General features: G+C 37.8%; 1 protein-coding gene across 1 annotated transcript in view; it reads right to left on the bottom strand.

Annotated features, from left to right (window-relative positions):
* ppp2r5b (protein phosphatase 2, regulatory subunit B', beta) overlaps positions 1-14,760 on the bottom strand; it is a 76,596-nt gene that overhangs the window by 59,243 nt on the left and 2,593 nt on the right. The window contains exon 2 of the mRNA XM_030162136.1: positions 11,323-12,845. Within this exon, the coding sequence (XP_030017996.1) occupies positions 11,323-11,515 (193 nt within the window). The 5' untranslated portion in view covers positions 11,516-12,845. The remainder of the gene's footprint in view (positions 1-11,322; positions 12,846-14,760) is intronic.

The following is a 14,760-nucleotide window of genomic DNA, read 5'->3' as shown; positions in this document are numbered from 1 at the left end:
GATAAAGGTGGAATCATGATTCCGGAATGCTATGTAAAAGGAACACCTCTTGTTCTGCAACCATAGCGTGACGTTTTGGTGACGTATGCTTGCGCGACCCCCACGCCGGGGGGATTAAAAAAATGAGTGTGGGCTGTGCACAGTAAACAAACATATCAATGCGACCAGAATGATGTCGAACTGAGGAGACGCCGAAATCTGCAAGCTGTTGTCACTTCAGGTGGAGGACTCTATCCATGCTAACATTTGTGGAACGGTGAAAGAGAGGTTAGCAACCCCGCTATGCTCAGGATATTTCCGACGCACAAGGGATATGTCATACTATACGCTGCGCTGCATCACCGCCCTTTTGATTCCGGAATGCAGGTCTGTTGTGTAAAGGTCCAGCCTGTCTCACCTCTGTTACTCTTTTGGCTGTGTAAATCGGTCAGTGCTGGAAAACAAGGTGGGATCACCATCTCACCTTTTTTCCAGGATCTCTGTGTAAAAGTGGCTAATGACTATGAATTAACCTAAGTCCATCAGCTGTATGTCCGGCTTCTGAAATCCAACATGTAGTGATTCTGATTTACACAGATACTTTAGATCTATGTTGCAGTCTAAAAACATTTTGGATCCATTAAAACTCTAGTGAGACAAATTAGGTTGCTACAATCTACGTAGGTGATTAATGAAAACGCTGCAAATGTCTGTACCGGAAAATGTGAACTTGTGTTTAATTCATCTTGAGATTGTTCATTTTGTAATAATGATGATTAAAAATGAAGCAAAACTGCATATTTAGTCAAGTTTCAACAACAAAAAGCTATCACATACACACCTCTTGGAAAAAATAAAACTCTTCGGTTGTAACTTGCCCACACTTAGAGGAGGTGAGGAAATTGTGATTCAGATCATGGATCTTGTTTCTGCCTTAAAAGAATTTTTAATCAGATCACTCAGCTCTAGACTAATTTTAAAGTAACAAAAACCCAACAGTTCTCGCTCTCTCATCTTGATTTTGTACTAATGAGATCATAATCATGAATAATATTTTACAATTATCTGTGGTAAAATCTAATATCACCCTGAAATGTAAAATCCACTATCATTTTGGAGTGTGCACACATATGGAGAATGATTCCTGGTGATATCTCTCGTCTGTTTGAGTTCCTTGTCCTCCCTGAGGGTGAAACCAGTCTCTAAAGTTAGATTTCAGCTCATGGCACTGTTTCGATTCATGCATGTATTAGGATTTTTGCACACAGTGTACAGTATGTGGTGATATTTCCATCCCAGTTGATTATGTATTTTTCCCTCAGGTGGATACTTCCTCTCAAAAAACACTCACACTGTGAGAGGATTGAATTTTCCCGTGGATGACTCATACTTGCTGTATGTCAAATCAGCCCAGTGGTCTGCAAAGCTGATCACATTCTGATTGCAGTGCATACTAAGTGCATGTACCCTCTATTAACATGTTTTTCATTATCTAGATAACATCCAAAGCATTTTGCATTTTAACACCCAGCAAAAGGAACCCACAGATAGAAAACTCTTCATATTATCTACATACTGGACCAGGTTTATCTCAAGGTCAGCAGCAACCAAATCTGCTGCAGCATTACTTGATTGCAGGATATTCTACTATCGAAAGCGACCGCCTTGTTCTGACCGGCACGAACGTGGCATAAATCTTAATCATAAGTTTATTTGTCTGCTAACGAGACGTTGAGCTGGAATATGACCTTATCCCGGTTAGCCCGCCGGCGACAGCACAACACCCGTGACCAGGAAGCCTGACAGTCTGTAGCCCCAGGGGAAAGCATCACAGCTGGGGAGGAGCGCTGAGCTAACAGCCTCTCTCCTCTCAGGCAGAGAGCTGCAGTGTAACAAAAGACAGGCAGCAGGACAGCATCAATTAAAGCATCAACGCTGATAAATCTGCAGTAAATCTATCTTATATAGTGGACTGGCCTCACAACAGTTTCACAGACAATGAATCAGTCTCAAAATCCACAATGGATTTGAGATTGCTAGTGCGCCAGGAGTTTTTTGTGGAGATATGTTTTCAGATAATAAAACAGCATGAGAATCAATTATTAAAGACTGACTTCTTCAGTTTACTATAACATTAAATCCGAATATACCTTTGGGTTATGGGTTGTTTGTCAAATATGAATAATTTAAATGTTACAGTATGGTCTAGGAAGCATTTTTCATTGTTTTCCTACACAGATTTAGCAACAGAAGTGTAACAAAATAGGAAAGAAAAAAGTAAAAGGAAAGAAAAAATTACCATATAATGAAAATAACTGCTAGTGCATCTTCAATAACCGATTACAAATTAGAAGATAATGGCAGCTATTAACCATTAATGAATGTGTACCCCTATGGCGACTGGACACTAGTGATCAAGATTCAAGGTTCATTTATTGTCATTCATGCAATGTAGAACATAATGAATAAAAATGAAAATGAATGAATGAAAGAACAAAATGTGTACTCAAGTCAGAGCAATATGATAAGAAATAGGATAAAATTAGTAAAACTATCTAAAAACAGACACATAAATACACATACATAAGTAAAAACACATTGAAAACAAATAAATTTTACCATTACCTAACACCTGAGCAAAACAAAACACAATGCATATTTTACAGTTACAGATTTAATGATTAATTAAACTAAAAACAGTTTGAATTGACATTTTGTGGATAAAAGCATTGGGACACATTGACTTCAGGGGTTTATTTCTAACAGGGGGGTGAATAAATGTCATAATATAGGACTATTGCAATTGCAAGACATTTTTTTAATCTCATATTTAGGGGTAATTTTGTCATCTATGCTTACAAAATGATTGTGTTTTTACTTAATTTCACTTAATGTTGAAATATTATAACTGTTAAAAATGTTCTACTACTACATTACTGAAATATTTGTCATATCTTGACCATACATAAAGATAAAATGCAAGTAGCTTTCTAGTGTCTTCAACTTTCACTGGGGAGGGGAAAAAAAACAGCCTTTGAGCTTTAAAGAAAAATTGATTTGACATTTATCATAATAATAGACAAGAACTGACATTTTTCTAATGGTAATGCGTCAAATCAGCAGGAATGGGAAGTCCTAAAAGCTGTGGGTGTGATGTGTTGCTATGTGGATGCTTCTAAATTTGAACCTGACATTATTAATCTTGAATTTTTTTAATGTAAATAAGATGAAAATCTAATTATGTATTTGTAAGGTATATTGTTGTTACATTACTGTAACGGTGTCTATGCTGCTCTCACGGTCCATTCTTTCTTGGAATAGAGATTTTTCATCTTAATAAGGATTAGGACCTCGTTAAATAAAGGATATTAATATTTTTTTAATCCATGTAATGCAGTTAGGGATGATGATCATGTGATTAATTGGCTATTATCTGCTTTTTCTTGCTCTAAACTATAAACCCTAAACCATAGGTGTCAAACATGCGGCCCGGGGGCCAAATCCGGCCCGCCTTAGGGTCCAGTCTGGCCCATGGGATGAATTTGTGAAATGCAAAAATTACACTTAAGATATTAATAATCAATAGTGTAAAAATCTTGTTACATACACATATAAACCAATTAGATCTCGATTGGGTCAGACCAGAAAAATACTATCATAATAACCTATAAATGATGACAACTGCAGATTTTATCTCTGTTTTAGTGTAAAAAAAAAAAAAAGTAAAATTACATGAAAATGTTTACATTAAACTATCCTTGTACAAAAAATGTGAATAACCTGAAGAAATATGAACAACGTGAAATGTCTTGAGAAAAGTAAATGCAATTTTATCAATATTATGTGTATTTGTAATTGTAATGTAAGTTGTAATGCACATGTGTAAATAATAAAATGATGCAGAATGTTGTTAAAACTGCACTTGTTTTTCTTAAGACATTTCAAGTTGTTCACGTTATTCAGATTTTTAAGGAAACGATGTCGATATAAACATTATCATAATGTAATTTCACTTTTTTCACGGGTATTATTTTACTGGTCCAGCCCACTCGAGATCATACTGGGGTGAATGTGGCCCCTGAACTAAAATGAGTTTGACACCCCTGGCCTAAACCCACTATTAGTCAACCTCTTGTGGACACCATCCTAAATTTCTGAGAATTTAAAGCAATGAAGTGTAGTGAGGGGGAAAAAAGAATGGAAAAGCCTTTCAGTATTTCTAAAACAGCATTTCTGATACCCATCTGGTGGCTTCACAACTGTGACAGGAGACATTAAATATTCTAAATTACCTCAGTCCCAGGGATGCACTAAGTTTATTGGGCTCCGGTGCTGCAGTGTGACTCAATCTTAGTCTCATTTGGGACTCTGTGTAGAAAATTTCAGCTGTATTTACATTAAAGCTGCAGTTTTTTAATAAGATAATTTAGGAGAAAGTGCAGGAAAATCACTCAAATTGGAGCGGCTGCTAATGAGATTCAGTTAAATTGCAGTTTTATAGTTTGTACTTTGATGTTTTTGACTTGCGCTTGTAAACACTTTGTAAATGGAGATTAAATGCTTCAAGATCGAGTGCGGCTTTTATTTGAGGTTGCCGTGTTTTTATGAAGCAGACCAAGACAACATTCACCATAAATTCCACATTTTAAACAAGTGCAATGTGCAGAACGGCGCAACTGCTAATGATTCAACAACACAGAAACAGCTGCAATCTATAGTGTTTTCAGTAAGCAGAAATGCTGCAGGCTTGTGTCCAAACATAAATAACATGTAAAAGAGATTATAGAGACCCTGTATCCTTCATCCTTCAGCTGTGGAATAATTGGCAGCCTTAGCCATCTCTGCTGCTCATTTATTGGCCAGTGCAGTGTTCCAGATCTGTCTACTGAAGCATCACAAGGATAGTACAGTCACCTCACCTCAACATCACCTCATCCACTCTCATTCATACAGTACTCAATGCCTCCGAGCTGTTTAATTCACTGGACAAGTTCTTTAGCATTTCTCGTGAAATTTATTTGCAGCATGCACTTGTTATTTCCGTGCGGCTACTTAGGCTTAATGAGTAAGATTTGTTCATGCTTGTGTTGTTAAAGGGGTCATATTTTGCTAAACCCACTTTTATTAGTCTTTGGTTCATTTATTTGTGTATTTGTGGACCCTAATACTTCAAAAGGTTTGAATTTGAACCCTCCAGGTGCTGCAAAACTATCTTTATATTCATTTTTGCAAAAACTGAGTGGATTTCTACAGTCTGTTTTAATTCCTGCTTAATTTGTTAAGTCTATAACTAGTTACGTCTCGTCATTTGCATATATAAGGTCAAGACTTCCAACAAACATTTCTCCGAGTACAACATATTGTTTATCAGAAGTAGCAGTTGTAGTCCATACTGAAAATATGTCCAAAATTCGAGCTGATTACCTAAAATGTTCAGTTGTTGGCTAAATGGGACAGAGCAGCACAGTCAACAACCTGGAGGGGGTGGGCGTGAAGTGGCTCATTTGCATTTAAAGGGCCAGCGCTCAAAACGATCTTTCTATTGTCGTTACTCAGAAATAGGGTTGAAGATGGACCTGTGGAGTTGAATTTATGTAGAATTCAGACCCAAGCATAGCATTTACAGTTTATGTAGACCACAGGGAAATGTTTTAAAATGCATAATTCCATTTAAAAAAGAAAAATATCACTCCTTTAAGGGAAACTGCATCTGTGTGCTAGGTCTATTGCTGATATTAAGTGGTTTAATTTATAGGACAACAGAAACTAGCGTTGTACATATTTACTGCTGTTGAGGGGCTGAAGAAAGAAAGATGAATAATGCGTGTAAGAGTGTGTAGGAGTGTATCGTACAGTGGTAAATAATAATGAAATCCTTTCAGTCACCACTAAAAAACCTTTATCAGTCAGTACATCCATCCAAAAAAGTCAAAGATAGGAAATTAACAATTGTGTGATGCTTTGAACATACATCGTCAATGACCTGGTGAAGCACCAGAGCCCTGAAAACAGCAATCACATTAGCCCCACAAATAACTGCAGTTAATGATAATATCATCTAATTTGTTAAGTTTACTGTAGTAAACATCTATTGCAAGTTTAATGAATCACTTATGCCTGATGAAGAAGAACAAGAAATGTTTGCCAGCAAAAAATTCTTTAACATATTTCAGTTTACCTTCTGTTAATATGGTTGTTATGACTGAAATAAACCAATACCACTGATGAAATATTGGAACAAGGAATTAAATCATAATGAACCTCTATATCACAGGTTTTTTTTATTGAACTTATAACTAAAGATGAATGAGATGTAACCACATGACATAAATAATTAAGAGTGCTGTCAAATAATTGAAAGTAATGTAGAGATAATGATGAAATGTTTTTTTTTCTGTTAGTTTCACCAAACTGTACATAGGTTAATGGAAATGATTATCAGGATTATGTAAAATTATCCTTAATGTCTCAAATAATTGTGATACGGCGATTATGCGGCAATTGTGACACAGAAGAACCAACCAGTCCTATACATAGAAGTCCAGCTCCACCTCACCAGGAAAACAATACTGATCAAGTTTGAAGCTGATTAAAATGACCGCTTGTCGTTGCATAAATGAGGCTGGGGGGAAAAAAATATGATATTGGCCAGGTGACATTGAAGGGGATGGTTATGGCAGAAGAACACTCTGTGGATTTAGACACAGGTGACCAGCATTAGCTCTGTGTTTGTTTTTCTCATGTTCATCATCTAAGTTTCTAATTTAAGCCCTTACCGGGTTCTTTTCCTAACCCTAACCAAACCTTCACCAGGACATTATCATTGCCGAAATGCAAGAGTCAAATATGATTTTGTATTAATATCAATATTTTTATGTCCAAAAATTGTGTGTTCATGTGATTTTTACATAATGACAATCTGTTATCATGGATATAAGCATAGAAGGTCTAATTTTGAGATAAATAACAATCTGTTCACACATTGAAAACACAAAAGCAATTAATACATGCTCATTTTTCCCCACATATGTTACATAATGAACCTTTAAAGCTGGTAGAGAAGAATGACTGCCCAACTAGTAGCATTTTACCAATGTGTCTGCTACTACAATGCCTTTGAATCACATTACTGAGCACGAAGCATATGCATTTTCCATTCTGGTGATTGGAATGCCTCCACGCCTGCTTACAAATCCAAATTAGGACCAATTTTATTGCAACCTGATCTCAAAATGTGCAAATTTAAGCAACTTTGAAAACCTTTGAATGTTTTGTGGCATTTACACCTAATAAAAAACAATGGGTATTTGCAGTTCTGCCTATAGTCCTCTTCTACACCCTTAATATTCAGATACAAAAAGATCTACTACTACTGCTACTTCCTGCATGTGCTAGAGGGTGTTAATTGTTTGAGGTACTTATCTAGAAGTCTGGATAATACAAAGTCACATTTGGTCGACGATAAATGCAAAATACACACAACTACTGCAGTAAATAAAACTAAGAACTGAGAGATTTCTTTACTCGAACCCAAAGCCATTTTGTCAGTGACAATAACACTAGTGATAAAGAACATCCTTTATGCGACACTTAAAACACTGCTAGAAGAATAGTATGCCTTTAGATTGAGGAAAACTGACAGCAAGATAAAAAAATCTAGCTGTTTTGATTACCAAAAAAGACACCAGTATGTTTCACCCACCGCTGGTGATGGATCTGCGAAGATGCAAGCTGTGACTGCATTGCATTCTGGTCGATTGAGGCTACTGACAATGCAAGAATCAGTGTCTTCTATGATGGATTTTTTCCTGCTTCAATTGTTGAAATGCATCCAAAATATTGAGTTTCTTGCTCTTTTTTGTCTGATACTAAAATATGTCGTGTTGTGCTTGGAATGTTAAATATTTTATGGTATCAGACTATATTACTTGTCTGTAGAAAACACAGAACAACCAGTGGATCCATGCATTAATGTTTTAGTCGTATCTTCTCTGCTGATACTTGCATGTCTGTGCCTATCATGTTTTATATTCAGCCTAAAACTTCAAGCAGAACTGAAGCTTCACTCAAGGGTTGAAGTGAAAGAGATGTGCCACAGTTAACAGGAACTGCAGTTCAAATTAACAATGGGAATGTGATTCCCTGGAGAGTGAAACACCCACAAGTCTGTCTACACTTGGCCTACATACTGCCCGTTACAGACTTCCCCACACCAGGCATTTTTCTTGAGCTGGTGCTGCAGGATTTTACTATCAGTTCCTCCTGGGATCCAGAAACAGTGCCGCAGCAGTGCAGCAGCCATGTAATAACCAGGACTTGTGCCTATGATTGCAATGGCACATATGCACAGAGAGGTCTAAAGTGAAGGTGCTGTAAAGTTACAATGAAGCCCCTCCATTACCACGGTGAACTCGCCCTACACTCACAGGCCGGAGAGGAAGTCAGATCAGGTTAAATGAGGTGTAAAAACACACATAAGAGCAAAAACATAGGTGTGCACACATCATGGTATCTCTAAAAGCAGAGAGGTCTTCCCTTCATAAAGGGTTAATGGAAAAAGATTGCAGGCTACATAAAAGGGGGAGTAACCTTATAAAGAGGGGTCAGAGACGTATATGAGGATTTACAATGTCCTTGTAGTGCACACACAGGCAAGAAAGGAAAGCAAAGAAGGCCCGGGGTGGGGTGGGGGTGGGGGGCAGATTGAGAGATTGAAGTGCTGTGAGAGAAAAGCAGAAGGAACATGATGAAGAAATGTTTTTGCCTGCACCGACCAAACAAAAAGGTACAGAAATACTGATGTGGACATCTCCCATGTTAGCTCAATGTCTAAACACAAAGTCTGAAGGTTTTAGTGAGAACTTCAAAGTGCAACTAACAACTTTCTGTAATATAGGATGAATCTTCAAAACACTTGGACTAATATGCAGACCAAAACACCAAAAGCATCAGATATTTACAATTCGGAATGACATAAAGGACAGGAAGACAATATAATCTGTCACACTTGGCTGAAAACAATCCCAATTAAATGTCCATATATTTTTCCCATGCTCTTTTTTTTCAGTGTATCTATGTAGGAAAACTGAAAAGCATATGTAGAAACTTCAGTATTCTGAGAGAATTTTGAACAAACTCAGATCAAAGCAGCCTCGGTGTAGAAACAGCACCTCTGGGATTGAGGCTATCGCAACAGATAGACAGACCGACCAGTGAATAGTGCAACAGTAACTACATTTTGAAGGATCTCATACCAGTGTCAAAGTCAAAACCCTATAGTCACCATATCCAGGTTGTACGACTACACGGCTTCTGTCCTGTAGGTTTGTTTAGGGGTTATTCCAAGAGAAGGTGAGTTCTCATCAACAGAAGTGAACTCTCAAGGGGAGATGATGACAAGCTTGATGGTGTTTGTTTTGTGTGTGTGTGTGTGTGTGTGTGTGTGTGTGTGTGTGTGTGTGTGTGTGTGTGTGTGTGTGTGTGTTGGTGGGGGTTGGGGGGTTATAGGTGGCTGACATCAAGCTCAGTGACTGCAGCAGGAATTAAAACTGGAACCTTTGGATGAACTTGACTACAGCGACAACATACAGCGTATTTCCATTAAATAAAACACATTAAAAGAAAATAGAGGTTGAAACCTGCACATGACATGGCACACTGTAAAAAAAATCCTGTTGTTTTTATGGAAAAAAAACTGGCAGCTGTGGTTTCCAGAACAATACTGTAAAAAACACATCCAACTGTAAACATATTTGCGGAGTAACATGTAGATTTAACATTTTAAACATGTAGATTTAACGCTGGATTTAAATGGTAAATGGACTGCACTTATTTAGCACATTTTCTCCACCTTCATGGTGTCCAAAGCACTTTCCAAAACCACCAAGTCCAACTGGGAGCAGTTAAGGGTTCAGTGTCTTCCATGGACACTTTGACAGTCGGAGCCAGGAGTCGAACCACCAACCCTTTGGTTATTGGACGAGCCACTCTACCAACTCATTAATTTTAAAATTTAAAATGTTACATTGTTAAATGTTTCCTTTTTTATAGCTTTTTTATATATATATAAAAAATCAAATATGCCGTTATTTCAACATTATGGTCATGAAATTTCAACGGCACCACATTGTATTTCAATTTACACCTTTATTTTCTAAAAACAATAGAAATACATCATTTCTACATACAAATCTGGTTTTGTTCACATACTCTTCCTATAAAAACTACACCTATATTTGATTCAACCGTTAACACAAAAATCTTTTCAAATAAACAACTTTGCATTGTATTGTCACTTACAGTTTTTTTATGTGGCAATTTTACAACTTTTTGGTGTTAACTCTACAGTTTTTTTACAGTGCAACATACACTGTGATTTAAATTAAGGAAAATTACCACTTTTTAGAAGCTGACATCCCTGCGGTAGCTTAGTTTTTACCACAGTTATATGTATTTTCAACTGGACTAGAGCATCAAAGTCAGAATCACCTTATTATCAGCTGCAATTATTGGCTCTAAATGACTCCAAGGCCAGGTTTTGTTACAATGATATTAAATGAAAGCCACCTCTATCACCTCAGTATGTCAGCAAAAGGACATAAAGGACAGAATAAATACCTATCAACAGAAAACACAATACACCAATAACTATTCCAAACACTGCTGATCAGTAGGTGTGTTATCAGTGGTCAGAAAATGGCCTTTACTTTCCTATAGAACACAGGTGTCAAACATGCGGCCCGGGGGCCAAATCTGGCCCGCCAAAGGGTCCAATCTGGCCCACAGGATGAATTTGCAAAGTGCAAGTTAGGGCATCAAACTCAAAAATAATATAATAACCTATAAATAATGACAACACTAATTTTTTCTCTTTGATTTGGTGCAAAAAACATTAAATTATGAAAATGTTTACATTAACAAACTATCCTTTAACAACAGCATGTGAATAACTTGAACAAAATGAAGAAAATTAAGTGCAATTTTAACAATTTTCTAAATGTTTTGTGCATATGTATGAATGATAAATCAAGACACAATATTGATAAATTCGTACTTTTAATTCTTGACAAATTCCGTTGTTGTTTTTTTTCAGGTTATTCACATCCTTTTTGTTTGGATAGTTTGTAAATGTAAATATTGGCATAACTGAACGTTATTTTTTGCACTGAAACAATTTGGAGTTGTCATTATTTATTGGTTATCATGTAATGTTACTAGTCCGGCCCACTTCAGATTAAATTGGGCTGAATGTGGCCCCTGGAAGAAAATGAGTTTGACACCCCTGCTATAGAAACAGTACAGTCAGTTCATGGAGGCCTAACTTAAGTAAAACCATTGTCTCACCTTTAAGCAGGGGCAGCGGGGTGAGCTCCACCTGGGAGCTCTGGTAGCGGAACTGGGACGAGCTGTGGGACCTCCTCTGCCGGGCTCTGCGCATGGACCTGCGCGGAAAGCCGTCCACTTTCTCCGCGGACGGAACCGTGAAGCCGGTGGTCGGCGAGGACGGGCTGGACGGAGGCAGCTTGGTCGTCTCCATGATGGCTATGAGATGATGCGGGTGATGCGTGCGTGAGTGCGTGCCTTTGCGCGTATGTGTGCGAGTGCGTAAAAGAGGCGTTTAAGTGGATGTATGGGTAAATGGAAACGAGGATGGAGGAGTGGGTGGCTTTGTGATTCACAGATGGATTATCAATTGATTAGAGTGAATAGACGCTCCGGGGTGGCGGTGAGAGGAGGAAGAGGAGGAGGAGGAGGAGGGAGGGAGGAGAGGGGAGAGAAAGGAGAAAGGGGGGAGAAGGTGCAGAGGCGGAGGAGAGGTGAGCTATTTTCTGCTGTCCAGTCCCGTGCTGTGCGCCTTACTGTCTCTATCAGAGCCGGATTGGAAATGGCAGCAGCAGCAGCAGCATCCCTGTTTCTTCTATTTTTCACGGACAGATGAAAAATTGCTTGTGTATCATCCCCGTGGAGGAGCTGCCCGATGAGCTACCAGATGATGCTCAGACAGGCGCGTCTCCTCTCCTCTCCACACCACGGCCACACACGCCTCTCTGCTGCTGTATCGGCGTCACACACCGACTAAGTCATGGGCCTAAATTTGGATATTTCTGTCTATATTTATCCTAATTGATCATGTAAGCTCCTGATGTGTGAGAAAATCAGTTTTCAAGCACCGATTAAACCTCCTCCTGATTTATCCAAACAAAACAATCGGCCTCCAGGTCAGTTTAGAGCTTATTACCAGGTTTGGTCCTTCTCATTGACGATGTTGCTCCTTATCAGTAAAATCACTGGTCGGTCCTGGCGGTGGATGGCAGTGATGATATCATAAAATCATCAATCTGGGCCCACCTCGGCTGCCGCATCACTGTTGCCCTTCTCAGCTCGTTGGTAACGGATGCTCTTTGACCGCACCTGCTTCTTTTTTGTGTTTTCTTTGCGGCGTTGTTTTTCGTCGCCACCTCACAGCCTCCTCCCGCCGTCCTCCAACCGTATTAGGGCGGGGAAACAAACGGTCCCCTCACCGCTCCGACATGTGCAGCTCCTCCGCCAGCGGCCGATGCAACGCCGAGCCCTGCTGATGCTGATGCGCTCCGTCTCCACCTCCTAGGTTAGAAAAATAAATAAATAAATTAGGCTGCAGGAAAATCGCAAGAAAGGAGTCGACGCTGCTTGCAAAAAGGCAGCCTGGAGTGGAAACCTGAAGGCCCGTGTTATACAATAGCACCCCGTCTACGTCTGTCAGACTGACGCGTTTCGCTCCTGTCCCCCTTCTCGGTTCCCGTTATCCGGTTGTCCTACAGCGCCTCAGCCAGCAGCGTCAAGATCAGCCAAATGAGGCGGAGAGCTACAGGAAACGAAGCACCTGGCTTTAAAAATAAAGCAAAATGAAAACAAAACAGAAGAGTTAGACACAGAAAACTGACTGAAACAGAATCTCTATGTTACAATTCTGTCGTGTACTTTATCCACTTTTACGCATTTAATTTACGCATTATCCATAAAGACCCTGCGTTACTTTTATAGTTCCTAAATGATTTTTTCTTTCTATTTAACCTTTCTTAAGTGTTTTATCACCATTTATTATCATATCATCCTCTGTATTTTGCTTTTTTTTTTTTTTTTTAAGTAAATTTCTGGTATTTTCCTATATTTAATTTAGAGAGTTAGACACAGAAAATTGGCTTAAACAGAATCTCTGTTACATTTCTGTCGTGTACTTTATCCACTTTTACGCATTTAATTTACGCATTAATCCATAAAGACCCAGCGTTACTTTTGTAGTTCCCAAATGATTTTTTTTTTTCTCTCTATTTATCTCCTGTTAAGTGTTTCATCGCCTTTTATTATCATATCATCCTCTGTATTTTTCATTTTTTTAAGTGAATTTCTGGTATTTTCCTATATTTAATTTAGAGAGTTAGACACAGAAAATGGACTGAAACAGAATCTCTATGATACAATTCTGTCGTGTACTTTATCCACTTTTACGCATTTAATTTACGCATTAATCCATAAAGACCCTGCGTTACTTTTGTAGTTCCCAAATGATTTTTTTTTCTCTATATTTAACCTTTTTTAAGTGTTTTATCACCAATTATTATCATATCATCCTCTGTATCTTGCTTTTTTTGGAGTAAATTTCTGGTATTTTCCTATATTTAATTTAGAGAGTTAGACTAGAGAGTTAGAGAGTTGACTGAAACAGAATCTCTATCAAACAATTCTGTCGTGTACTTTATCCACTTTTACGCACTAAATTTACGCATTAACCCATAAAGACCCAGCGTTAATTTTATAGTTCCCAAATGATTTTTTTTTCTCTCTATTTAACCTTTCTTAAGTGTTTTATCACCATTTATTATCATATCATCCTCTATATTTTGCTTCTTTCTTTTTTCTTTTTTTTTTTTAAGTGAATTTCTGGTATTTTCCTATATTTAATTTACTGATCATATGGATGCTCATATAAACTCAGATTAAAGTTGAGGGTTATTGTATCAGAAATAGAGAAAACTGAAGAAAAATGTCTTTATCAGCAAATATACCAATAACTGAATATAAACTAAGTGTCTCAATCAATTGTCATTTATCAAAGTCAATGGGTTTTACTGGTGAATCAATGTTGTAGAATATGATGGTGTTTCCATGGTAACTATGGAGCCTCTGAACGTCCAAATGGGTCATATCTGATTACCATGAAAAGATGACAATCTGTATTTTACACCAATTATTCACTTGGATTAATAATATTAGTGGATCAACAAGTATTAAACATTTTAGATTGGTGGATGATTTTGGTTGCCAGTAGCTGTTTGGGTCTTTATGGGTTAATAGAGATTTCTGCAAGCATGTCAGCTTAGTTTAGCCAGTTGTTTTTTCCCCTGTACCCCCTCCAGATGTAATGGCTATGAAAAAAAACAAAAAAAACAACAACAACAAAAAAAAAAACAAGAGATATACTAAATCACAATGCATAAAAATAACATACTTTAAAGCAACACACATACAGATATTGGGAGTAACTTCTAGAATATGATCGCCCACCTCATTGTCATTTACTCATAATTCTGCATTTATTTAAATGAATAAAATATGTTACAGTCTCTGGTAAATGTTGGCGTTTATTTCTGGTCATCCTGAGACTTCATAGACCTCACAGATGTTAAACAGTCCATTCTTGTCATAGATGTACGGTGTGAATGTGCAGCAATTACATTGTAGTTTAGTCATGTTGTGAGTAATTCCAAAGAAAGCCTTTTTGCCTCTTCTCCCCTCCCTTCC

The sequence above is a fragment of the Sphaeramia orbicularis genome, chromosome 18 (genome assembly GCF_902148855.1).
Source record: "Sphaeramia orbicularis chromosome 18, fSphaOr1.1, whole genome shotgun sequence".
NCBI classification, from domain to species: domain Eukaryota; kingdom Metazoa; phylum Chordata; class Actinopteri; order Kurtiformes; family Apogonidae; genus Sphaeramia; species Sphaeramia orbicularis.
This window is presented reverse-complemented; position numbering and strand designations above follow the sequence as displayed.